This window comes from Acanthaster planci, linkage group LG12 (assembly GCF_054643075.1).
Source record: "Acanthaster planci isolate LZ-2023a linkage group LG12, COTS_SCS, whole genome shotgun sequence".
In the NCBI taxonomy this organism is placed as follows: domain Eukaryota; kingdom Metazoa; phylum Echinodermata; class Asteroidea; order Valvatida; family Acanthasteridae; genus Acanthaster; species Acanthaster planci.
The window spans coordinates 12,951,216-12,979,208 of record NC_141788.1 but is presented as its reverse complement, the minus strand read 5'-3'; the positions used below and the strand labels follow the sequence as shown (position 1 = coordinate 12,979,208).

Genomic DNA, 27,993 nt, shown 5'->3' with positions numbered 1-27,993 from the left:
TAAATGTTCTCCGTTCTCCAGTGCGTGTACGCGTTGTTTGCGCTGGGCCTGAGAAATCGCTGAAAAATGTTTCGGGCATTTTTAGTGGCTGCGTTGTCCTTGTTATCCTTCTGTCAGGCATGGCAGCTTCGTAAAATAGCTACTTTGGACATGCCAAACGCTGCCATCACTACGGTCTTGAAAAACCCAACTAATGGTCTGTATGATGCCGTGGTAAGTATGATGTTGACGTCTTCCCATATGAACTAAAAACTTCTGAAGTCATGTTATCCAATGTACGCTCAACAAAATTAGTTTTATGCATTAGCTTCAGGACTTTGAATAAAAAATCAGCTTATCATGATTGTTAGAATGAGCGGAACTGCATCTGTGGGTGCATGGCCTGTTTTTAAAGTTTCTGATTCTATGTTGCCTGGAGTTTTTTCGCCCCATGAACTGAAAGATTGTAAAAACAAAAAACCGGGAAGCCACCAAAAGGACTGCCAGCTTGTATTTCAATTTGAAGGAAATTGGACCTTAAATTGCTGTACATGACAATGGAATGTAGGCATCACTTTTTAAAATGGCGACTGATTTCTCTGAACTGCACTTTTAGAGTTCATCAGTCTCCGCGAGGGATATTTCTTCCATGAAAAGTCATTGGATTATCCCAAAGAAAATGAAACGCGGTGGAATAGCCTTTACCTTATCATATGTCCAAGACATTTGAGAATTTTGTATTTTTCCTGATTGTTTCTTAAATTCAGGGTATGAACTGCTGTCTAAGGACTCATTTGCAAACTAAAGACCAGTCCATACGTGGAACCTTGTGTTCTTTACAAACTCAGATACAGGGTCACAATTATGCCATTTCAAATGAAGAAAAATTAATGCCTCGAAGTGTTGACTTAGAGTGAGTTTTAATTTCAAAGAAATTTCATGTATCCAATTTGATATGGAAGGTGCTTTATAATGATTGTACCACCAATAAACAGTGAAAGCTAACATCCCATGATAATTATCTTAATATTTAACTGACACAGGTATCCACCTTTAAGGCTATCCCGTTGACTACTGACAGCATCTTCGTTATTCGTGACATAGCAGGCCAGATCCAAGCCGATGAGGGATTGGTGGCCGAGGTCTTAACGAATGAATATGTTTGGCCAAATGAGGTGGGGGAAGTACCAGGTAAGTTTAAGTGACATGCATGTCGTCAATGCATCTCGTTATGTTGACTCTTCTTATCATTTTAGTGTCTTTTTGTGTCTGTTTGAGAAATTCAAAGTTCCAAATACATGTAATATCTGAATTATAGGCCCTCAGTAGAAGGGGGTTAGTCTGGCACACTTCGACCTTTGGCCTAGAAATATGAAAAGGTCACATGAATATTTATAAGCATAATAATATGATCATAAGGATATGAATAGGAATGAGGGTAGGGTGAACAATTTTGGGACTGGTTGACCTAGAGATGAATCGGCACGAGACTAAGGGTAAAAAATCTTATACAAATTGTTTTTGTAAGGGATGAATAGTGATAAAAGAATTTATGGTACAGTTTGACCTGTCCTATGAAAAGAAATTGCGGTACAGGTTGACCGTCCTATGAATTGAACATGTACAACATGATGAAATATGACGATTAAAATAGAGGATGAGTCAAATTGGGCGATGTCATGGAAAAATACTGACTAGGCACTCTGGAGGTGAGCATCGATCTGAAATAATCCCTTGACAATGGGCTGTACGCGGTGCCAGTTAATGGGCGATAATCTTTGGACAATGGACTGCACTTGGTGCCGAGTAATTGGGGATAATCTTTTGTTTGGTTTTGGCTCTGGCTGAATTTTTTCATCTTTTGAACTGGTGTTTTACGTCCCGTTAACCGGCCTGTGGATGTGTACAATTTTTACAGATTCAAACAGAGCTTAGCGTTACTGTTGATCTTTATTGTGGAGTAAATGTAAAATACATTATTATACACAACTATAAAATTCTCGTGAGTGGCACTACGTCAGTTTGTTTTTTTAACACGTAGCAAAGGGGTAAATTTACCCTTCGTGCTATGGGATAATGTGCAGAAGTTCCCGGCCGGTATCTGGGCCAGTATCCGACCCGAAGATTATTACTCAATAGCCATACTGGTCAGTAAAAACACAAAACAAATTCAGTAGATTTCATATACTGGTTAATTTTTTTTTTTCATCAGTGATTTTTTTAAAATAACTATCATACTAATTTAAGAATTACTGCGAGGGTGATTACCAGAAGTTTGCTATATCAGAAACACTACATGTACTAACTTCTTTTTGGAACCATAATTGTCTCAAGTTATTGCCATCTTTAAGTCATTGACTAACGAATAATAATTCTCGGGTCGGATACCGGTCAGGAACTTCTGCACATTATTCCATAGCACGAAGGGTAAATTTACCCCTCTGCTACATGTTAAAAATGCAAACTAACGTAATGCCACCCATGTGAATTGAATTTTTTTTATATAATTATGTTTTTTTACATTTAATCCAAAATTAAAGATCAACAAAAACGCTCCGCTCTGTTACAATTTTTAAAACGTATACATGTACAGGCCGGGTAATGGGACGTAAAACACTAGTTCAGAAGATGAAAAATTCAGCCAGAGCCAAAACCATATACATGTACAGGGTAACATAACGTAGAACACTATTTCAAAGTACATGAATCTCAGCCATGGCAAGCCAGGTCTTCTTCCTGTATCGATCAGATCTCTGTAACCATAGTAAGCCGAACGCAAGACCGTTAGCATGTGTCCGCGCTCTCTCGTTTAGTGTCCAAGAATTCAGTCAGACCAACGCTCACTCCGAAGTACACACTAGCCACCATACAGCGCTGTGTACAGCCCTGTGTCTGAAAGATTATCCCCCATTACCCGGCGCCAAGTGCAGTCCACTGTCCAAGAGATTATCGCCCATTACCTGGCGCCGCATACAGTCCATTGTCAAGTTATTATATCAGATCGACGCTCACTTCCGGAGTGCCTTGTCAGTATTTTTCCACATTTTTTCATGAGGAAATATTTCTAATAAATATTTCTATTCACCCCTTACAAAGAAAAAACAAACAACCTGCACAAGAATTTTTAGCTGCTTCGGCTGCACTGCCGATGCAGCTATTGCTTCCGTTTTCTAGTTCGCGATGGTGAAGTATAGGACACTTTTCAAGAGACAGGAACAGAAATCCCTCTAAGTGCCTGTCTTTTCTTCAGTTCTAATCATGAACAATGTCACAGACGCTCTGTAGTTTTGGTTTTTTTTTTTAAACATTGGGGATTAAGAAGGCGAAAAATGCGTGATTGCGCAATACCCATGTATGCACGTCAATGCACCTGGTGGGGGGATAGGGGTTAGGGTGATTTTTACCAAGTCAACATGACCTGCTTCAGAAGACTGGATTTTTCGGCGTAAAGAACTTCTCCAAAGTACACATCATCATGGAAGTCAGTCGCGAACGATTTAGACGTCAGAGGCGCCGTTGATGTGAACGTAGGTGGGAAAATAGCCTAAAGTCGGATGCGAAGATACGGCCGCACTACTGTGGGCATGCAGCAGCTGTTGATTCAGCAGCAGCTGTTGGATCATCGGAGAGGAACTCTTTACGGGCTTGACGCTTCTGGTCCAGATCTTGCAGACACCTCTCCTCAAATACCTGTACTCCACTTTGGACAGCAAATCGCCGGGCACTGTGGTCAGTGGCAAAAGTCTCCCACCTACGTTGATTAATACCACAGGATCTCAAGGATGTCTTTAGACAATCTTTGCAGCCTTTTAGCGTCCACCAATGCTCCTGCTGCCAGAGGCCAGCTCTGAGAAGACCATCTTTCGTATGCGTGTGTCATCCATGCAGAACACGTGACCAAACCACCGAAGCTGAGCTTTTATTAGGAGTGCCTCGATCCCAGGCACATTGACTCTACGAAGCACTTCTGTGTTGGAGACTTTATCCTCCAGTTTCTATACCCTCAGTTTCTATACTAGAATCCAGAGGAGTGAGACCATGTTGCAAATTGAAGCATCGCTTCTGTTTTATGCAGGCTGATGGTCACGCCAAAGGCTTTAGTTGCTGTTGAGGAAGAACTAGCAAGATCTTGGAGGTCTGGTTCACTCAATGCTGCAAGGGCACAGTCATCAGCGAACACGAAGTCTCTCACTAAGGCTTCACACACTTTAGTTTTTGCCTTTAGACGTCTCAGATTAAAGAAACTCCCACCATACCTGTAACGGGTGATCCCTGCATTAGTCGAGGGGGGCACAGTAGACAGCATAGTAGCAAACATAAGGCTGAAGAGTGTGGGTGCCAAGACACAGCCTTGCTTCACACCATTTGAAACAGGGAAAGGGTCAGACACGGAGCCATTTTCCACGACACAGGCCATCATGCCGTCGTGAAATGATTTAGCAATACTGGCAAACTTCGGTGGACAGAAAAGTTTGGACCAGATGGCCCAGAGACCCTCCCGACCGACGGTATCAAACGCCTTTGTGAGGTCAACAAAGAGGAGGTATAGGCTGTGGTTCTGCTCATGGCACTTTTCCTGGATCTGTGGGACCGAAAAGACCCCATCAATCGTCCCCCTACTGCTGGTGTTGTGTTGATATGGTCGAGGATGACGCGGGCAATAATCTTTCCTGCAATGCTAAGCAGTGAAATGCCTCGGTGACTGTCACGAGATGCTCTGTCACCTTTGTTCTTATAAAGGTGGATGATGTCGGTGTCCTTAAAATCCCGTGGGATCGAACCCTCGTCCCAGAATAGCTGCATTAAGTCCGTGAGCTTAGTTGTCACTCCCACCTGGAAGATTTTTTTTAGGGGGGTAATCCCATCAGGGCCAAGAGTTTTACCGACTTGGAGCTGCTTAATGGCTCGCTGGGTTTCCTCCAGGCTAGGAGGGTCTTCGAGGGATGCCAAGGCTGGGTCCTGAGGCATGTCCTGGATTACTTGCTGATCTATATGAGAGGGTCTGTTAAGCAGCTGACTGAAGTAGTTACACCAGCGCTGAACTATGTCGCTGTTCTCTGTGAGGAGGCTGCCATAGGCACATCGAACAGGTACCATAGCATTGGAAGAAGAGACCGTACACCCCCTTCAAACAAGCAAAGAACTTCTTAGAGTTTTTCTCATGTGCATAACGTTGTAGTTCTGCAGCCTTTGCCTCCTACCACTGGTTCTTCATCTATTGCAACTCACTTTGGATCTTGCTTCTGAGGTGCTTGAGACGTTCGTGCTTGGCAGGCAGTTTTTGTCGTTTCGCGAGCAGATGAAAGCTTCCTTCTTCTGTTTTAGCAAGCTGGTAATCTCTTTGTTGTTGCTGTCAGAACAATTCTGAGGTTTTCGCTTTGGGGGGGGGGGTAACCCAGTGTGAGTCTGGCAGTGTCGTAGACAGTATTTCGGAAGTTAGTCCATGCCGCGGCTGGATCAGCGTCAGATGGTAGGCTCTCAATCTGGTCCTTGAGGTTTGCAACGAGGGTTGCTTTTGTTTCAGGATCAGAGAGTTTCAGGACATCCAGCTTATTTTTAATACGGCTACTTTGACGTCTGTGTTTTCTGGCGATGGTGAAGGAAAGCTTGGATCTCAGCAATAAGTGGTCAGTCTTCCCCTCTCAATACTCTTGTAATTCGTACATCTCGGATGTCACGGCGCCTGGTGATCACATACTCAATCAGGTGCCAGTGTTTCGGCCAGGAGTGTATCCATGTGGTCTTGTGGATGACACGTAGCTGGTACAGAGTGTTGGTACAGAGTGTTTGAGTTCTCCAGTCCTGTGCTATGGGGCTCCAATGACAGCCGGCCAGTCTCTGCCAACACGGGCATTGAAGTCACCCAGTAGCAGACGCTTATCTTCACACGAGGCTGAGAGTACCAAGCTTGTGAGGTTCTGATAGAACAGCTCTTTCTGCCCCTGGGTGTAGCTCATAGTGGAGGCATACGCGGTAATGAGCGTCAGATGTGTCTTCCCTTTCAGTGGGAGTCTCATCACCATCAGGCGATCATTGATTCCTTTTGGAAGGGATTCCAGGTTGGTGACTAGTGAAGTGCGAACAGCAAAGCCAACTCCCGTTCCCTTGGTTCTTCTGGTGACTTTCCTGACCAGAAGAAAGTATCCAGAGCCTAGCTCAGTAATCTCCTCTGTGTTTGCCAGGAGTGTTTACTGAGGGCGGCCATATCGATTTTGTATCGCTTGAGCTCATGCCCTATCAGTGCAGTTCGATGTTTTGGTCTGTCGCAGTTCTTTCTATATATTAAGGTTCTGGTGTTCCAGGATCCAACACATAGAGTGTGCCGCTTGTGGGTAGATATTGGATTTTTCGTAGAGCTTTCATTTGAGTTTCGACCGCTAATTAGATCTCCTGTCAGCTGGATAAGCTGACAGGATGAATTGAGGCAAGCTTTCTTTAGGTCACCTTTTTCAGACCCTTCCCTAAGAGGGGGAGCAGTGCTGCCCCTAAAGAGGGCTGCTCCGTAGCCAAGGTAGCTGCCGAGCCCTACCCTTGCCTCAGGTGCGTAGACAGCGACCATCCCGCCTTGACCGCCTGAGTGCAGGTCCATAGCTAGCAACTCCGTCCCCACTCGCCCGTCGTTCCAGGACGTTAGACATACGAAAAATGGAGGAAAGATGGAGTTTCTGAATCCTGGGCGAAGAGTTGTATGGAGGTCATGGGTTGCCCAAGTACCACAATCCCCCTCTCGGTCAAGACGCTCTAGCAAAGAGGGATGCAAAACATAACATCTGGACCACGACTGGGCTGCAGGAGCTGCCGGAGTGAAGACAGAGTTTGCCGCCAAACCGCCTTAAGGGGCTCCCCTCCTGATTTCCTGTCGAGGTTGACTCCTCTAGCCTTGGTCTTTCCCAAGATTACCTACAAGGCAGTGGGACCAAATTACCCATGGCCGGCGGTTTGTGGTCAGAGTTTCCCTCCTTCTAGGTGGGTTGCCTCCCATGGCTATATCGAGCCCCGCCTACCCGGAGCTGTCTGGATTTGAGGCCCCAGAGACTCGTCTTTCACACCTCTCCTCTCAGTTGTAAACAGGGGCCGGCACGAGAAGCCAAGCAGTAGGGGTTTGGTTAGGAGAAGCTTTTGGAGACGCTAACCGAATGGGGTATTTTAGAAGATGAGAGGTGGCTCAGTTCCTCTCACCGCCCCTGTCATCCTAACCCTCTGGCCCCCATAGTTGGTGTTTATAGGATTAAGAGAGAAATGCTTTAGGTAATGAAATCTGAATGAACAAAATGAAATATTCCACGGAATAGTGACATCATGATTAAGAAAAATCCAGTTTTTATCAATAACCGATTTTTCGATGTTTTTCGTTTAGTACTCCTTCTGCCATAGTACTTTGGCACTTCAGTAAGAGTGATTGCCCTCAAACTTTGCATATACTTTGACCACCACCAAGGATGGTCCTAGAAAATATACGTCGAGGTGATGTTATCACTTGTCACGTGATAAAGCCACAAAATTGAATTCTTTTAGGGCTCGTATCTCTTAAAAAGATCGGTTGCAGTGTGTTTGGAAATTTTGCACAGCACAAATCCAAATGTGTTATGTACGCAAATTTTGGCTGCGTCATGATGACGTCACCACCTGATTTTTTGAGGAGTTTTAAATTGTTGTCGTTTTTACATTTTTTCGACATATTTCCTGAACAAAACGAGATTTTTTGAAATTCTTTTTGCTAGAATTCCAGCATGTCTATTAGATATCCATTTGTTGGAAAATCTTGTGACGTCATATAGACGTCACCATAATGTACGTTTTCATTCTACATATAAGCCAATGTCTGATCGTTATGAAATTCACTCAATACGTTAACAGTCAATGCCTGATTGCCTTTTTCTGTAGTGACGTCATCATGACCTTATTCATTGATTTTTATTGGTTTTCACGCTTAATATGTTAACGAATATGCATGCACACTACTTGTATCTTCCTGTCATAATTTCTGGAACTTAATAAAGCCCAATAACTTTCAAATTCTGCAGCTAACCGTTAATTTCAATTCACCAATTTCAGATATATGTGCAGATTAGCACGATTTGTATTTAAGAGCCAGTTGTGAAGTAACAGCGCTATTTATTTGTAAGATCATCTGATATAATTTGTGTAAACGGTGACCTTTGCCCTCAATTTGTTGCATACTAAACATGTACATACACTTGCGGACGCTACCAAGGCACAAGTGAGGAATGCCCTGTGTCGCACAGTTCGTGCTAGTTCCATCATCTGCGGTCTGAGAAAAGTGGTCCGAGCAAGGACTGGTCTGATGACTGGGACTGTAGGAATCACCCTTCTAACAGATTTTTTTTTTAATTAAATAGCTTACAAAATATACAAATGGTGCCTAGAAAAGGCTCTTGTGAGCTCTGTGGTTGCTCACAACCACATTCCTCTAGTTACCCTTACTTCTCGTTCTTATTCATCCCTAGGTCAACCTTTGCCATAATTAAATTTTATCACCCTACCCTCATTCCTATTCATATCCTTAAGATCATATTATTATGCTTACCTTTTCATATTTCTAGGCCAAGAGTCAAAGTGTGGCAGACTGCCCCCCACTACTGCCCTCAGACACTCAGGTCTACTGCGGTCTTATCCAGTGGCGTAAATTTGTGCAGAAAATGGGGGAAAGGGGGGGTTACTTGCCCGGCCATAGCAGTTTGAAAAGGGGTGCTGGGGTGGCTGGCAATATGACGTTATATAGGGGGCAATGTTCATGATACAGATGTATTACATAATTCAAGCTGAATCTAACCTCAAAGCGGCATATTTATGGATTTTTTATTGTTCTCCCTTTTTAATAGATATTAAATACATTATGGCATTTGGAAATTCTTCCAAATCCGCTTTCTTTTCTCAACACGAAAAAGTGTTTGGAGATGATTCAGTAGCCCATTCCTCTTTTCAAAAACGGGGGAGGGGTATATAGTCCATATCCCCGAGATTTACGGGATTCAGATATCTCTTTAGATGCATATTTAATAATACTTTGTGTAAAATTATTCCAGAGTTTATGGTGTTCTGAAACTTCAACTTTCATATAATTTAACTTTAGAAACATCGTATTTATTTCTAAAAGTTGTGGTTTGATATAGGCCAGTGCAATGGCGTAGAGCCAGTACTGAGCTGAAGTGGATCCTTATTCAACTCTTTTGCCTTTTAAAGGAAGGAGAACAAATTATGATGGCAGGCCCATGAAATACTTAATCTCTTTGTACAGACATTTTGGTTTTGCCAAAAAGTTGATTTTGGTTTAACACTGTGCTTTTAGAGGAAGTTTTTGGTCGAGATGGAATATGGTGGACAGCCACTGGTTTCTTGGTACCGACAAAGACGGACGGTGTTGTCACTCTGATAGACGCCGAGCTTATGGTCCCAGGTACAATAAAACGATTCTCTTCAGGCAATGGTATAGCGACGGGAATATGGAATCACGTTACTATGGATAAAAAATTGAGAGAAGTGAAAAAATGGACATTGAACCAATGCTTAAATGTACATGACACTATATTCCCTTTGCATGATCATAAAAAACTATCGGTACATTTCTGCTTTCCAATTTTTGCAGTCGTTGATATCATCCATTAACTGACCCTATGATACTCAGCGCATTCAGCTCATTCAGCGCATGATTACCATAGCTTTGTTCAAATGTTTTATTGTTAATACCTAAATAAGATTGCCGTCAACACGGCACACTTTTTACCTGATGTGATCTCAAGATTAAATATGTAGTCTTAATTTTCCATTAATTTTGACACAGCAAGCACGTACGATATTTCTAGTAGAGCTTTCGATCAAGTGAACTGGTTCTATCACCGGGTGGAATGGAGTGACATGGACAAAGATGGCCGCATAGACGCCCTGACTGCAAGGGCGTATCTTGATCCCAGTAAGTAATTACATGTCCAAAATTGTGTGTTCTGTCATTTTACGTGACGAACACGGGCGGCTGTGGTAAGAGAAAATTCCCTATAATTTCTAGCAATAAATTATTAAATTATCTCTTAGATCACATAGAAAAAAAACAATTACTATGGTTTGGAATATTTTGAAAAATTCTTCCTTCCCCCTTTCACATTTAGTGAATGTTAACCCGAGATACTTACGGCCGGTTTGGCTCGAAAGCAAACAACTAAAGCTTCAGGAAGCACGGATATACCAGCCGTGAACAGCTTTTGGAAATGTCGAAGGTGCACACAAGGTGACTACTGGCTACTGGCCTAAATGTGCTAAAGGATATAAGAACAGCGATTTTTGTGCAAATATAAAACTGATGGCTGCTGAGGAGTTCATATCATCGGGGCCTACTAGCGGAAATAACAAGGGTCGTCCAAGTCTATCGTTTAAAGGGTAACAGAATTGGGGCATTCAGTTCACGTGAAGTATTTCAACATAACAATAAATACGTAACCAATAAAAATACATCCCAAATTTAAGTTTTCACCCCATTAATTGTGTCCCCCAAATGAACAAAAATATCCTGCGTGTCCCTGCCCACAAAAAATCCCCTTTTGGCCGTTCGCACTCGCGCAAGTTAAGGGTAATTATATATGGGCGTGGTTAATTGCAAGCTTGATAAATTTAGTGGAAACTTATAAACTGAAATGCTAAGGTAAATGGTGGACTTTCCTTTCCTATTATTAAAACCTCCTTCTACCAAATAATTCCCCGCCAAGAAAAAAGTACTACATATAAACTTGAACCTTCGGCTTCTAAGGTTCTAGGGATAACATACAAGTCGGCTAGAAAAGCAACTTTGTTGTGTCTTATACTTAAAGGTTTGTGTATCCATTTATAATAATTGCCTCCAACCTTTCTAGACAAAAACGCATGCGCAACCTTAAGATAGGCCCATTTTATGATAATTACCTCTAATAACCTTCCTAGCAAAAACAAAACAAAACCCAAACGCTTCGCGCTCACATGTTGCATGATTGGATGGCGTCAACGCCAGAACACTGACGTCAACAGGGTACACGTATTCAGCGGACAGTACAACGCACGCTTGCCAGACCACGTTGTGTTTGGTCATGGTTTGATGTAGCTTGGCCCACAGGCAAACACTGTCTCAGTTCAAGGTAGAAATTAAAAGACCCATGTCCTACCGTGTGTTTCTTGAACTGAGAGCGTGTTTGCCTGTTGGTCAAGCTATTCATCAGACACAATGTGGTCTGTTACGGACGCGCAATACGGCTTGTACTGTGCGCAATGTCCACTGTACATGTCGGTGTTATGGCGATGACGTCATCCAATTAGCTTGGTAGCGCAAACGGCCATGGGGATTTTTCTCTGGGCGGGGAAACGCAGGATCTTTTTTATTCAATTGGGATCTCAATTAATGGGTAAACATTACATTTACGATGTTTTTGAAGTGGTTACTTTGTGGTTATTTTTAAATACTTCACATGACCTAAATGTTTTAAATTTTTGTTAACCTTTAAGCAAGGTGAACGTGGCCAGCTACCTGGACGAAGGTTGTGGTCCGTATTGCGGAGGTGGTTTAGCGAGTGTAATCACGTATTCATGAGTCACGAAACATGAATGATGTATATATGTACAATTTTAGAGCGTTTTTTTGGGGGGGGTGTAGTTAGTGTAAGTTTGTCAGCAAGAGGTGGGCCTGGACAGGCCATTTTCCACAACCATTGTGGGAAGAAGTAGAAAAGGTCGAAAAATTGTAATGCCAGCTGCACGTGGGAAAGTTGAAATATTTGGGGTGTGCAATATTCTAAAGTGGAAGGTCGATAAGTGCATTTCAGATATCAGTTGAAGTGAACCTTTGTTCTGTGTTCTGGATGAAATATGCAGTTCATCAAAATACCGTACTAAAGTTGTCTTGTGACCGTATGTCCAATAGGAATGTAGGTTGAAGGGTGCGATGTTTTGTTGACTTTAAACTTGAAAAATAGGGTTTCGGTGGACCCTTAACTAGCAACATTACTCACTTTAAGCAAGTTACTAATTTGAAAGGACTGTCGCGGATGTACTGCACTGTAGTCAGGCACCATCGCACAATAGATTAAAAGGTATTGAAATGAGCTGCAGGATTTACGGCAGTATTGAGCTCATTTCAAAGCATGCCATACCTTTGAATCTGTTGTGTGGAAATGGCATACTGCAGGGGGAACGTACTGAATCCGGGAGGATTGTAAGGTGCGGATCTGTAACGTTGGGGAGTTGAGTTTTTATGTCATAATTTTATTTCATCCTATCCAATGCACAATGCATGCGAGTTTAATGAAAATCAATTAAGGTACAAGTGTACACGTAGCAATTTAGGCTTGGATTTTTAAAAGAAAACTATTTACACTTGTCTCAACTTCCGTAATGAATTCTTGAAGAAATGCATGATTTGCCGTAATTAAAATCATGCTAAATATTCATAAGAATCCTCTGCTCTGGGTATTTTAAAATACAATCCGTTATGGCTATGAACCTACACGAAACAATTCTGGTGAAATAACACATGCAATATGAAACGTTGCGCACATTCCTTATACATGTACAAACCAGGTATATCTTTACGGTCCACCAATTACTAAATGCTAATTATTACCCTTCCTATTAGTATTCTGACAAGCAACACCCCTGTACTTCAAGCACAGCATGCAGGGGGACAATGAAGTGGAACTTGCCAAACTTAAGCCTAATTGTCGAATAATAAATCTCCATTGGCACTGTCTAATAGAAGAATGTGATTCAGTAGAAGAGATAAACATAATCACCGCGGTGGATGACAAATACAGAAAAAGATAATCGATGACTCGCGGTGTCGTGTTGCTGGTAGCGACGTTTCGGCTGCTGGTGCTGCTAGCCTTGATCAGGCAACTGAAGTCTGGATGCTGCAGAGTCCGCTATATACCGCTGGACCGCGTCCTCCGCGTGTCTCCCGCCGTGTATTGCGGACGCAGTACGGGTGACCTCAGCGGGCGTCGCACGCTCCACTCCATGGGCGTGAGTGAGCGTGTCCTCGTTGTGGCTCCGTTGCTCCGGTGGATGTGTTGGCGGATGGTGGGGAGCCAGAACCCGGGGATGTCGATGTCGCTGTCTCTGTTGATGTTGTGTCCATTCAGGCGGATGTGGATGGCCTCCTTGACGCGTCTTGTGTACCAATGCTGGTCTTGGTCCACACACTGCACGTTGCCCCGATTGGGGTGGTGACCAGCTCCCCAGGTGTGCTCGGCTACCGCTGACGACTCCACACGGGAGAGTCTCACGTCGCGCTGGTGCTCCTTGATTCTCTCGCCGATTGGTCTGCCAGTTTCGCCGATGTATACCTTGCCACAGTCACCGCATGGTATCTTGTAGACCACTCCTCCGCGTCTTCCGGGTGGGATGGGATCCTTAGATGGATGATCGGAACACGGTGCAGACGCCGTGGTCCTCCAGGATCCTCTTCAGCCGTCCGGAGATACCGTCCACAAAGGGAAGAACGGTGAAAGCCTTGTACTCCGGTCGCTCCACTTCGGTGCTGGTCTTGGGTCTTGATGATTGCCGGATGAAGGACGCTCGACATCCGTTCGCCGTGAGGGCAGCGGTGACTCGGCGTCTCTCGGCGGCTGTGTGGTGCGGTCTGGTGACTAAGCATGAGGCGCGGTCATGTAGGCACTTGGCCACGCCCCTCTTGACAGACATTGGGTGGTGTGAGTCAAAGACCAGGTACTGGTCGGTGTGGATAGGCTTGCGATACACGGTGCTGGTCAGGCTGCCGTCGGGTTCCCTGTGGACCATGGTGTCCAGGAATGCAATGCTGCTGTCTTGCTCATTCTCGATGGTGAACTGGAAGCTGGGCTTGAGGCTGTTCAGGTGGTTGAGTAGACGGCTGGCTTGATCCCGTGGTGCAATGACAAAGGTGTCATCGACGTACCGCTTCCACAGGGTAGGACGGCAGTCGGGTGGGCAACTCTGCAGGGCTTCCTCCTCGAACGATTCCATGTACAGATTGGCAATAACCGCTGACACCGGACTACCCATGGCTGCTCCGTCTGTCTGTTCGTAGTACGCTCCATCGTACAGGAAATACGAGGAACGCAGGACAAACTCTTGCAGGGAGACGATCTCAGCAGGGGAGAGCGATGTCCGGGCAGGCAACTCAGGGTCTTCCTCCAGGCGGCGACGGGCCACACAGCAAGCGCCATCTATGGGGACGTTGGTAAACAAAGACACGACATCGAAAGAGATCAATGCCTCATGGCTGTCGATGTGCTGCCCTCGGAGGAACTCTGCGAAAGCTGTAAAGTTGGGCACGGTATTCGGTGTGTTACCGGTCAGCGGTGATAGGATCCCGGCTAGATGCTTGGAGAAGTTGTAGGCAAAGGAACTCACGCACGAAACGACGGGTCTCAAAGGTGTCCCCGGCTTGTGAATCTTGTGGATAGGCACTAAAGAATACAAATTGATATCACAATATTAGTATTATATTATTTCATTTGCATTTACTTCGAATTCTTGTCCAAGAGCTTCTGAGAATTAAGACGAATCGTGCGTGCATGTGCGCACCCAATGTGCATGTGTCCCGTTCACCCGCTGCATGGTCCTGGTTTGTCTGAAACCCTGAGCACTTGCGGCGCATTACGTGTAAACATCGTCATTGCTCCTGCCTGTGCAAATCGTGTATAGTCTGGTTCGAGAGATGGGCTTTGCTCAGCATTCTCTACGTATTACGACGGACCGGATTCAATTTTTCCGTCGCATGGAGTTGTGTACAAAATGGTCAGACATGATGCATCATGTTCAAAGTTCAAAAGATACAGAATTGGAACCTCAGTTTCCCGCGTTGTGTACGTGCGTCGTTTGTGTATATGTATTCTGCACATGTATATGTTAAGGTACACAGTTAGATTTTCGTGTCGACTTTACACGTACAATAATCGCACAGACAGAAATTAATATACTTTCTTGCAACTAGCTGTCGACACCGGTCAATACACGTACGTTGCACTTCTCGTGAGCTCAACAACCTGGGGTCCTGCAGTCGAGTCCTGCAGTGTGGTGTGTTAAGTACGCTGTCATGTACCTGATCTGAGCGCGTAAAACGCAAGTTCAGCTGGCGGCTAGCTTCTGGGTCAAAACTTTCTCATGAATCATGCATGACTTAATGTAAACTTGGCCCAATCAGACGGTTTTATTTGCACCCACAGTGAATATGTGGTACGTTAAAAAAATCGCGTCGGTGATACCGCAATAATAGCTTCAGCAAATCGGGCTATTTATAGTAGTACTTGTACTAGTACACACGTGGATCAGTGGCCGGTTTGCATAATGTGCGTTGCTGGTGCTCAGTAGAAAATGTACATTGAGGCTACGTACATGTACATGTACATGTACATCACGGCTCTTGGCTGAATAATTTAGTGGGCCTACATTAATATATGTGATCTAAATTGAATGACCTCCACGGACCATCATGTGACAACTGACCGAATTCTGTGTAAACCGTACATAAGGCTTGTTGCAGAGATAAAAACGATCAAGTTTTACATTTGGACAACCAGTAGAAGAACGTTTTGAAAAACAATGAGACCCACTGACCATTAGGTGAACATCGGCCAAATTCTGTTAACCAACCACATGGTGTTTTCCTACATAGATGTAACCGCCCTAATTTGAGATTGATTGAGTCCTGACTGAGGTGAGACAGATTTTTGGTATTTCAACGCAAATGACCACTAGTGAGCTCTAGATGACCCTTGAACCTGTACACTGGTCAATTAGGGCAGGAATCGTGTCAAGGAAGATAATGTCCAGATGTGGATGAAATCGGCAAAGGAAGGTGGCAGACACATATTGTAAAACAAGCGAGAAATCGACCCTGCAATGAAATTATCCCTGACGACCATTAGGTGACCAGTGGCCAAATTCGATGAACATCCAATGTGAGGCTTGTTCCAAATCTGTAAATGATCAATTTTGATAGTAGTTGGACCCAGACTGTAAGGGAAGCAATTTGATATTTCAAAAAAAGGACCATTAGTGACCATCGGGTGACCCCTGGCCAAACTCTATGAACACATTTTATGACACTAGATCCAGAGATATCATTGACCAGGTTTGACGATAACTGGTCCGAGGCTGTGGAAGAAGCATTTTGTAATTTTGATGAAAATGACCCATAATCATGCTAGTCAATGCACATGAGACTCCAACCAAGCTAGATTCTGTCCAAATTTGACTGAAATCGGTGGTTGAATTTGGAAGATATTGCATTTTTTGTGTTTGCCCTAAGAAAAAGAAAGTCGGAGATTACCGTATATCAGCGAGCTTCGCACGGCTGATATAACAAATCAAATATTCTCGCTGCAAATTTTGCAAAAGTTTAGCACATTTCAACTCCACGAATTTCTTACAAATATTTCAATCATGTAACATCGAATTCGCTTCGTTTTAGCGCTCAATTGCTGGAATTTTTTTGAAATTTTTATTAACTCTAAACCATTCGCCCGGTATTCAACCCTAAAATCTGCTGAAATCTAGCTGGTGATATATTTGCCATTTTATACTTACTAAATCCTTTGCCAGCATTCAGAAATAGAACCTGAGCATTAAAGGCGACTCCCAAAATTTGGGTTTATTAACAATACGTCACTAAGCTTGGGGGAGCTTGTGGAAATGACATGTTCGTGTTTCTTTTCATCTGCAGATGGAACAGCCGTCTCTGAAGCAGTCTGGTTGGAACATCCCCGCTTTGGAGATCCATTGACCCAGCCCTGGACAATTAACGTGCTGTTCTCAGGACCAGACGCCCTCTTCCGGCTCGGAAAGATAGCCATTCCAGGTGGTAGACAACTGGAGGTCTTGATCAGTGCCCAGTACTTCGCGGAAAAACTCGTAGTTTCTTGGGTTGAAGGTGCGATTTGAGAAGATATGATTTGAACTTTTTAATGGTGAAGGTGGCAAGCAAAGATAAAGGGTTTGCGGTAGCACCCTGGAAAAGTAGTTGGCAGGAGCCTAACGGCGGACAGAACTACTGTTCGAAACGCTGGCTACTTCCCTCCGGTCCTTATCAGAACCACACTTGCGGTTGATAAGTTAACGAGAGGTCATCTGTCTGTTTGCCAACAAAACAGAGGACTTTTTTGCATTCCTTTTTTAATTTGATCAACGAATCTTCTGCACAAACCTGATAGCATAATTATTTCATCATTACCATACGGGTCAAAGGTTTCAACCCAATCAGGCAAGTACTTCAGGAGAAATAGGGCCTTCAGGAAATAACGCGCTTTATAATGTGTGTCTATATGGTTGACCTGGGGTAGAGGAGACCCGTCGGTCGGGGTGGGGTGTAGGTGCTTGGATCTTGACTTGACTTGAGACTGCTTGACTTGGAGTCAAGCAGTCTCCTGACGACGGACAGAGTATACTGTTCCGAAACGTTGAGTAAAACCGGTTCTTCTCAGAACCACACTTACTCATAAAAGAGAATATTGTACATGGTGTAACCGCAAAAAATCCTGAACTAAAAGTTAAGCCTGCTTCAACCTTGCCGACTGTGTGCGTTGAATCGCTGAGTAGGCCAATACAAACACACACGCTGGCATGGCGGGCGTACAACGATGTTTTTTCGCTAAGTACCACTCATTTTGTCCATTTCTCCTTATTATTAGAAATACATTCCCAATCGCCAACAAAATAGATGACCATCGACAAATTACATCAAACTAGAGTATCAGTTTGGCTTTAAGTGGAAACATTGCCACCTGAAAAAAAAATTGGCGAAAATTTTCAGAGTTTAGGGCGTCATTTTGTATAATTTTTTGGGTGGAATTAAGTCGCGTTGCGTCTCTTCCGCGACTGTGTGCGTCTTGATGTGTTGCGAACCGTCTGCGTATTAAACAAACGACCATATGGAAACCAGGCATTACTTTGATGACGATTGAAGATCGCAAAGTAACCAAAATTGTGCCTTGAAAACGTGTACAAATTCAATGGGCTAAAATAAATATGTAAAAATCAATAATAAATCACTTGATGACGTCATCATGACATCGTATTTCTAGGACCATCTATGCCTAAGGGTTTTTCATTGGTACAAGTTTGATGAAGATCCAAAAGCACTAAAGTAGCAAATAAACATTGATCAATCGTTATTTCGTGAACCAAACGTTTCCTTTTATGAAATATTTTGTATACACTAGTCACAAAGAAAGAAAAAAAAAGAATTAGAAGATTTCACGTTTAACTGATAACTTTTCACGAATCTCACAAATGCTTGTCAATTCACGGAATTGAACGCCAAAATACATACCGTGGAGTGTCAACGCGAATTTGAATGCTTTTTGCTTGTTTTTCCATATTGAATGTTGACCTTTCACGTTTTGAATAACAAGACTGGGCAATAGCATGCTCTTAGGATGAACTTGAATGAGGTTTGAATGGCGATCTAGATCTTTAATCTATTTCAGGCTAATTTGAATGAAACTGTCGCTTATTCGTGTGCGAAGATGATAAATTTGGCGGGGGGAAACCAACATCATTTTGGTTTATTTCACATTCCCATTGCAGCCCAAAAGATGAATTGGCTAACACAATAAAAGTGTAGATTACAATTACAGTTTAAAGCATTAAGAAAAAAATAAAAGAATATAAAACTACTAAAATGTCACCAGTTTAACTTTTGACTTAATGAACGTTTACAAAAAGAGGAAGAAAATTACACAAATGAATTTTAAATTAGTGTATAAACGTGTATAATTAAAAGTTAAAGCACAGGCGCATTACAATGAGTCTTAACAATTAATAGTTCTCATTCAGTAAATTAGTTAAATGGACCTCGCCAGTGGAAGCCAATATTGTATCAGATGTTCGAAATCAATAAAAAAGGAATGAGCACAACTCAACAAACAGAATAAAAGGAACGTAGAAACCTTGTCTGGTAGGTGAACTAAACTCAACAAAATTTAATCATTTACACTTGTCCTTTTATACACTTGGGCTGGCCGCCAGCGCAGACCGATACATGTAAAGTAGTGCCAAATTAACATAACAATGGATATCACTTCTTCCCTCCACGTGTTAAAGATGATTCGTATTATTTTCAAATTAAATCTTTCATTCAGTCCATTAAAATATATAATTCTTATCTGGATATCCCACAAATTATTAATTTACTTCTGGTGACTATTTGCAACATATAGTTTAAAGGCTTACAGCTGGAGGTTAAACCTAATTTCCTTTTGATCTGTGAATCAGTAATGTAACTAACTTAAATATCTTGTTTCATACATATTGAATAATTAGGGACTGTGATTTTGTCAAACCCGTGTCACATTTATCAAAAAATAATAAATAACAATTATTTTTACCTTCTGATCTTGTAGAATAAGAACTGCAAATTTTTCATTTCTTTAATACATAACATAATCTTGCATCCAATTTGGCTTCCGTTTTACCCTTTCAATGCGTCTAAACTGATGATTTTTCCCTGCTGGTTTGGAGTTTGTACGCCAACTGGTAGTTTGTACGGGAGACTGTTCATTTTCTTCTGTATCACAATACAGTGAGAAACCATTCGTTTCTGGTTGTGAGGTCTTGATAAATTTGCTTACATTCCATGTCTGATTGTCACTTGTTATGTAAGTGCGGAAGCTAATTCTCTTGACTATATGAATAGGATCTGAATATTTCCTGTCTCCTTTCATAACATTTCCAGGTCTTTTTTCTCTTACCCAGTCTCCAACCTGGAAATCAGTTATTTAGACTTTTTTGTCAGCATATTTTGTGTACTGAGATGTTTGAATCTTACTCTTTCGATGGATTTAGTTTCAACTTCATGAAACTTAGGAACAGGCATTCTCAACCCTAAAATGTTCAACTTTGTTCGCATGTGTCTACCGTGTAACAGAATACTAGGTGCAATTACAGTTGTGGCATGTGGTGTTGCCCTGTATACAGTTAAATATTCATACACAGTGGGTTTCGATGGATTTTTTTTTCTATTGATTGCATTCTTGATAGCATTCTTCAGAACTCCGTTAAACCTTTCAACAGCCCCATTGCTTTGTGGGTAGCACAATGATGCATAGCCATGTCTAATACCTCTTTCTTCTAAAAAAAATATTGAATTCGGTAGAGGTGAACTGTACACCATTGTCACTGATTATTTCATCTGGAAATCCTTCTCGGCTGAAAACAGTTTTCAGAAAGGTATCCCGTTTTGGTCTTTTCATTTGATGCAAAACATACATGTACTTCTGGCCACTTGCTATACGAGTTTTATGGCGTACCTACACTCTACAGGTCCTCTTTCAAAAGGTCCTACAATATCAGTTCCAATTTTACACCAGGCACTATCCGGAAAGGGAACTGGTTTCATTGGAGCGGCTGCTTGTTTCACACTCATGTCATTAAATTGGCAAGTTACACAAGATTTAACAATGTTTTCAACTTATTTATCCATGCATGACCACCAATATAATTCTCGTAACCATTGTTTTGTACGTGTCGACCTTGGTGGGACTCATGAGCGAGTTTCAGAAGTGAACCTCTCAACTCTTCAGGAACTACAATTCTATCATTTCTTGTCATCACGTCATCACAAACAGTCACGTCATCTTTGATAATGTAGTATTGGTTTCAACATGACATCATTTCAGGATCAAGAGGACGCAACTTGTCAGGCCAACCAGTTTGAATGCAATTCTTCACATTATTCAACATCGGATCCTCTTTCGTACAATTCTGTAGTTTTTCATTTGTGATACTCTTACAAATAGTCTCTAGTGCAATTTGACAAATATCAGTATCATCTTAATCAAATTCATGTACTTGAGCGGGAACAGGTAGTCTAGACAGTGCGTCTGCTATTTTGTTTTCCTCACCTTGAATTTAAGGTCATTGTACTTCATGAGTCTTGCTGACCAACGAGCGATACGCATTGATTGGCGATCTGAACCTTTCTTTAGGTGAATGATCAAAGCCTGATGGTCAGTACACAAAGTGAATTTCCTACCCCAAAGGTAAGTGTTGAATTTCTCGCTTGCCCTCACACAAGCTAATGCTTCTCATTCACCAACAGAATAATTTCTCGCTGCGGCTGATAATTTACGACTGTCACATTCAACTGTGACTTCTTTACCATTTTCAGTTGTGTGAGTACTGCAACTAAGCCATATGCTGATGCATCTGTTGTTAGAATGATACTTGCATCTGGATCAAACATGGAAAGTGTGGGACTGCCCGCAATTGTGTTTTTCAACACCTCAAAGCTTTTTTGAGCTTCTTCATTCCAAACAAATTTTTGATCATTACGCAATAGTGTTCTCCAAGGTTCTACCAAAGTGGCAAATTGAGGAATGTACTTTGAGAAATACCCTGCCAAGCCCAGAAATGACCTGAGACTTTTCTTTTCATGGGGCACTGGAGCCTTTGTGATTGCTTGGTATTTGTCATCAACCCGAATACCACTTTAACTCACAGTATGGCTCAAAAATCTTAAGGCCAATCATGAGAACAAACATTTGTCCAATGTTCAGTTTAACCTCATGCTTTTCAAGTCTTTCAAGAACTGCTTGCAAGTTTGCGTCATGCTCGGCTTGATCTTTACCATAGATGATTAAATCGTCTAAGTAACTCTGTACACCCTTCAATCCACTTACTATAGTGCTCATCATTTTGTTGGAATGCTGAAGGTGCGGATGACAAGCCAAAACATACCCTTTTATACTGGAACAAGCTTTAATTTGTGATAAATGCAGTCAAACTTCTAGAATCTTTATGTAGTAGAAGTTGGTGGTATGCAGATTACAAGTCTTACTGACTGAATACCAATGCGTTTCTCAACTCGCTGAAGATTTCATCAGTCTGTGGGAGTGGGGACTTATCAGGTATTATTGCCTCATTTACTCGTCTAAGGTCAACACAGAGTCTTAGTTTACCATTTTGTTCCATGAGACTACAATCAGCGATACCCATTCAGCGGAGTCAATTTTCTCAATGGTGCCTTGTTCTTCAAGTTTTTCAACTCTTCTGAAACCTTATCTCTTACGCTAAATGGTAATCTACGTAATTTCTGACTCACAGGTTGCACTTTCTCATTTACTTTGATTCAATTCCTGCTACTTGTTTCTATTCATGCTCAGTAGTAAACAGACTTTTGAATTTGTGTGCATGCTTTTTTTTCTCGGGGTTGATATTGTTACATGTCGAAGTGGAAGCTTCGATATTGATATGCGAAGCTTGTACAAGATCTCTGCCAGAAATATCGGTACCAGAATATTCAATATACAAGTTTGCAATGGCAGTATTTTCTTTGTATGTCACAATAACTTCAAAATACCCGACAACTTGTCAAAGGTGTTCTTGGAAAGGATACTCACTCCAGATCCTGATGTTTACCTTGCAGTGTAAAGAGTTCGCTTTAACTCCCGGTACGTCTGTAGCTAGGACGTGAATGTCATTATCTAGTCTCTGGTGATGAATCTACGTAGTCGTCATGGACTTGAAAAACTCCAGTTTTCTTTCGGCGGAGATTGCTGAATTCAGCTTGTTGTCAGGTGTTACCACCGGCCTGCTTTGTCTGTATACCGGTACGCTGCTGAAGTGACCAACCTCGTGGAATGAATGGCATTCTTGCTCCATGGCGGGACACACCCATTCCGCAAAATGCATTTGTGAATCGCAGCGGTAACAAAATGTCCGTTTGATGAAGGCGTGGTTTGCTGCTTACGGGGGTTTCCTGACTTCAATTTTGTTGTTTTTTAATAACTTTTCGTGACTTTGTGAATATTCTGCGTTTGGACATTTTAGTTCCTAAGTGTTTTAGCTTCCTGAATAGCTTTCCCAAAACGACGTGCCATGTCCACGGTCTTTTGAAGAGTCAGTTTTTTCCGTAGCCTCTCTCGAATTTTTGGACTGCTCGTTTTCTCCACAACTTGGTCTCGTATCATTTCCTCGTTCATGGGCCCAAAATCGCATGTTTTCGAAAGTTTCCGGAGAGCAGACGAAAAATTGTTTATAGACTCACCAGCTCTTTGTCGGAATGTGTAGCGTTCAGCTACAACATTTACAGTTGGCAGAAAATGTTCGTTTAATACTTGGACAGTGTGCTAGTATACATCTGTACCGTGTGGGGAGTGTCTCCACTTCGGGGTAAAACGTTGTGTAGACCCTCTGACCCTCTACACCGAGGCAGTGAAAGAGAATTGTTCGTCTCCTCTCTGGCGAAAATTCGTCTCCACCTATAGCAAGCAGTTTTGGAAGTTCGCTCTTTTCCTTCCAAAGAACAGCCGGTTCTCCCGCTTCTTGTAGAAACGGGGAGGGTTCAGTTAGGGAGCTTGCAGTCGCCGTGGGTGTGGTCATCAACCTCATCGCCAAATATTGTATCGGGTGTTCGAACTCAATAGAAAGGAATGAAGGAATGAGCACAGTTCTGCACGGAATGAAAGGAACGCAGAAACCTAGTCTGATGGGGGAACTAAACTCAACAAAATTATGATGTTGTTGTTGTTGTTGTTTTGTTTTAATGGCACTTTCAGCTACTCAGGCTATTTGCGCCAATGTCTATACGTTTATTCGTAACCTTTATTAGCTTTGCATTACGGAGTTAGGAAAAAGGTCTAGTTTTAGAAGCAGGAGGAAACCGGAGTACCTAGAGGAAACCTGCGAGAGCGAATATGGACAAGAAACCAAATGCACTTAAAGCCTGGGCCAAGCTGGGACTCAAACCCGGGCCTCATTGGTGCAAAGCGAGGAAAAAACAGCTACGCTAACCCGCTCCCCCCCCCACAAATTTCATTCATTTACACTTCTCCTTTTATACACTTGGGCTGGCCGCCAGCGCGGACCGATATATGCAAAGTAGTGCCAAATTAACATAGCAATGGTATTACAGCCAGTCACGATGAGAGCCAAGACGATTTTGCTAAATTTCAAACAAAGCTGGTCACGCCTTTCCTTAAGCGGGTGTAGCTGCACCTCTTACACATATGATGATATGGTGTTCGGCTAGAAATACCAATTGATAAGATTGTATGAAAAACTCTTTCTTGCAGTTCCTCTGGAGATTCGTCAATTTAGAGTGCCAAACCGGGCATACATATTCAACGGTTGGTCTCACGTACTGCAGATGTACTGTAAAAGATCTTCAACTGGGATGCCACACCGTTTTAAGTGACCATCGTAGAAAATAAGGTCTACGATTAAAAAAATTACACGTCGTAGTTACTTGATTGTCCCATCTGCGGTTGTTCGAATGCTTATACCAAGTATTTTCAGACAGTTCAGTTGAGAAACAGCTGTAGCTCCAATATTAAACTCTGCACTCTGAACTCTGTTCGTTTTTAAAACAGACGGTCATCACCTGACATTTGGGGGGATTTAATTTCATCTTGTTAATTCTACCCCCATTATTTAATTGATCAAGTTCTTTTTGGATTAAGCTAATTTAGTTAACGTCACTAAATGACAAGGTTATATTTGTAATGGGTAACTTCGGTAATGTTAGATCCAGTGTCATTGATCATGGCGAAAAGAGCAACAGCTCCCAGTTTGGTACCTTGTGGGATGCCCGAACGAGTAGCACGCCAAACATAGGCTTATTCTTTGGGAGAACATCGATTGACGGTGCTATACTGTCATATAATACGATGCAAAATATTTCTTTTATTAATTCTATTTCAAAAACAAAGATATTTGCCCTTTTGCCAGTAGGGTTGTGTATTTGCAAATATTGTACATTTACCAAGTGTATGAATCATTCCCTTTCCTCGTCATTATAAATTTAAATCGGGATCAGCACAATACCGTGTTTTCTGATTTCATTTTAAACACACCAGTTCCCTATTATGGTTCTGAGGTTTATGTCTTAGAAGTAAGTTCGAAACTACAAAGCCTGTACAAGGCAGGTGCCCACCATTCAACCTTAGTAGCAACTTATACTTTAAAAGTTATAATTTTACACACAAAAAAGAAAACTTTTGTTCTCTTCAGGACTGACGTCCAGTTGGTCTGATCCATCAAAGATTCAGCATAGGATTATTGCTGATGTTCCGGAGAACCGATATTTTGATATTGAGGTAATTATAGCTAGAAATATTATCACGTTTCTTGAACAAACAAAATTATTGAGAATCCTCAAGGTCACCACCACTGTCATCATTGCCTGTCACATAATATAAATAGTCACAATTGACGCAACTGCGATCAATGTGTATTATCAAATCCTTTAACCTATGGAGATCCATACTTCTGACTATTGCCACGACAACGTAACATTAACTTTAACTTTTTTTTTAAACAAAGAATGTTTCACTGGTGAGTAAGAAAGAAAGTAATCGGTACATTTAGTTATCAAATATTAGCACCAAATTGCTAAGAAAACAACACCACATTCTTTTCTCCCATTGGCATGATGTTGAATGAGCCGCATTACATTTTGTATTCCCCCTACACCAAAAACTGGATACGCCACTGATCCTACGACATAAAAACATAAAGCGTTAAGATTTTAAGAACTGTTGAAAACGTAGTCTGAAAATACTAACATACATAACTTTTGTCACATAAATAGCTTGTTGATCTTAACATGGACGGTTCCCTGGACTTGCTACTTTCAATAAACAGGTAAACGTACTCCTCTCCAATATTTCAGAAATCGCATACCGTAAGATCTCATAAGAAATTTCAACATTTTTCCTGGCTGATTTTTCTCTTTTTTTGCAACCGCATTAGTGAGACCGATGGAAAACTTGTTGCTTATGAGATCCCGCGGGATTTTCGCACTGGTGTCTGGAGACCCCATGTGATCGCTGAGGGATTCAAACCGAGTAACCTCATTGTTCTGGAGGGCAACGGCTCACCGGGGAGTGCGCACGCCTTCTATCCAGGGCCACCTGGTGATAGGTCAGTTGATTTTTCAATTTGGACGATTTCTTTGGAAAAGAAATTGGATTTGCAATGCCTTCGTCCCAACTGCACTGAAACCACCGGCCGCCATTTTACCGTGCCGAATACAAGGGCGATGGTTGGCTCATTTGCCATTTAATTGTAACTATTGATGTCAGGAACAAATTTGGTTAACAATGGGAAGAAAACTTTCGCAATACCGGGAAAACCTTTGCATTCGGCATGGTTACATTGCTGCCAATGGCTACAGTTTTTTTGTATGACGTCTGCGATTTTTAATGTCAAGAATTTATTCTGCAAATTACAGTGATGTTACATCACTCTCCTCACAATGTATTTCTCTTTATCTTGCCAGGGTCCAGCTGTAGTCTATCCGTGACTTTATATCCACGTCTGTCACAATATCACTATGATTATTTCGTTTATAACATAAAAATACTTTATACACAGATATTTGTATACAAATATTTTACGTTCACCGCCACCGCCCCTCATGAAATAGGGAGCCGTAATTTGCTTCTCCATAAATTCGAACTCTGCGAATATTTCTTATTTCCATTTCTCTGGTAGGATAAAACCCCTCATCCTTCTAACTGGAGATGATGATAGCAACGTGTACGTCTTTGAAAGCACCGCCGACAATGACCCATCTGTGTGGAGTTACACTAAGACCTCAATCTTCTATGCTAAAGGGACTGTAGGCGGTCCCGCGATCAAAGATATTGACGGAGACGGATACGCTGAAATCTTCATACCAGCATGGTCCGAAGGAACACTTAACGTGTACACGTTCAAGCCATAAAACCTTGATGAAGTTTGAACATTATATCACCCACACCAATTGCGTCACATGCTCCTTTTCTGACATAGTTCAAACAAAATTACTCGAATTCAATCGCCTTTGAAATTTTTTTAATTGAAATATTGCGATATTCTTATAAACAGATATATAATGTTGTGGGATTCGGTTCGTCGCAATTTAGTTTTGGTATCGTTTTGTTTTGTTTTTTACAACAGACAACTGATACATTGCGAGCAAGTATACGAGTATTAAATATATGTGTGTTGAGCCAAATTTAGCCAAAATTTAGTATTTAATAAGGTATTACTTATTGATAAACTTAATAAGTAAGGTGGAAATCGCTACTATTTAGCCACCAACTTTACACAGAGACAGTTGGTTGGATGCCAGGTAAAGTACCGAGGTCGTATTGATGTCACATGGTTAAAAATAAAGACTAAACGAAGGAAATAATATGCCTCAAGAATATACAGTAGTTTCCATCTCATGGTTATCGAATGTCCGTAAAATAGCCTCACTTTCAGAATAGAATTTCACAGGGCATATTTTTCAAAGGGGTACCAAAACCACATGAACTACAACTTGTACACAGGTTTGTGGTACATTTCGAAATTTCAGGGGGGACCCACGTGCACAGATTTTCGCCGGGGGCGGGGATTGGGGGACGACTTCCACTGGAGGAGAGTAGGACGGTGCCAAGCTCTACTTGTAAACACCCCTCCCCGGCCGTAGTTACGCCACTGACAAGATCCTCAACATGCAGGTGCTTGCCTGCAACATAAATGGAATTATAAAATGAAGGATAAAGTTACCATACATACACATTCTGTCCCTTATAAAGCCCCTTTTTGTCCCTTGGCTGTCTTACCTTGGTGTTTGCCTATTATAGATCTTTATATGAAATTCCAAACCTCTAGAACAAAATAAGCATGCAGGTGGTACACAATATTTTAGACATGCATATACAGTCATTTGCAAAAGTTTAGGACCACCCATACAAAATACATTAACCTGAAGAAAAATAAACTTAAATCAATCAATCATGACAACTTTAGTATCTTGAATCAGCTATTTGACTACATGATTTGAAATCTTAAGAGTGTAATATTTTGTAAGCCCTGCTTTATTTTTGACTACTTAGACTGGCTTTTTTTAACCATGCTGCCTTACAGACAAAATGTCATACAAGATCTGCCTTTGCAAAAAATTTCATTCGAATGGGTATATGGCACTACACTGATGTTATGCACCACTGTAAAACATGTTAAGTAATCATTCAATGAGACAATGTCAGTGTTGTAGTCGAGTCACCAATGTCGAGTCCGAATGTT

At 41.9% G+C, this 27,993-nt stretch overlaps 1 protein-coding gene across 1 annotated transcript; it reads left to right on the top strand.

The window, feature by feature from the left end:
• LOC110988043 (uncharacterized) lies at positions 1 to 27,130 on the top strand. The gene is made up of 9 exons (XM_087144139.1): positions 1 to 213; positions 1,023 to 1,170; positions 9,290 to 9,397; positions 9,782 to 9,910; positions 16,661 to 16,867; positions 24,946 to 25,031; positions 25,526 to 25,578; positions 25,687 to 25,857; positions 26,431 to 27,130. The coding sequence occupies exons 1-9, from the start codon at positions 67 to 69 to the stop codon at positions 26,660 to 26,662; spliced, it is 1,281 nt and encodes a 426-aa protein (XP_087000265.1). The 5' UTR covers positions 1 to 66; the 3' UTR covers positions 26,663 to 27,130.
• Positions 27,131 to 27,993: the final 863 nt, after the last annotated feature.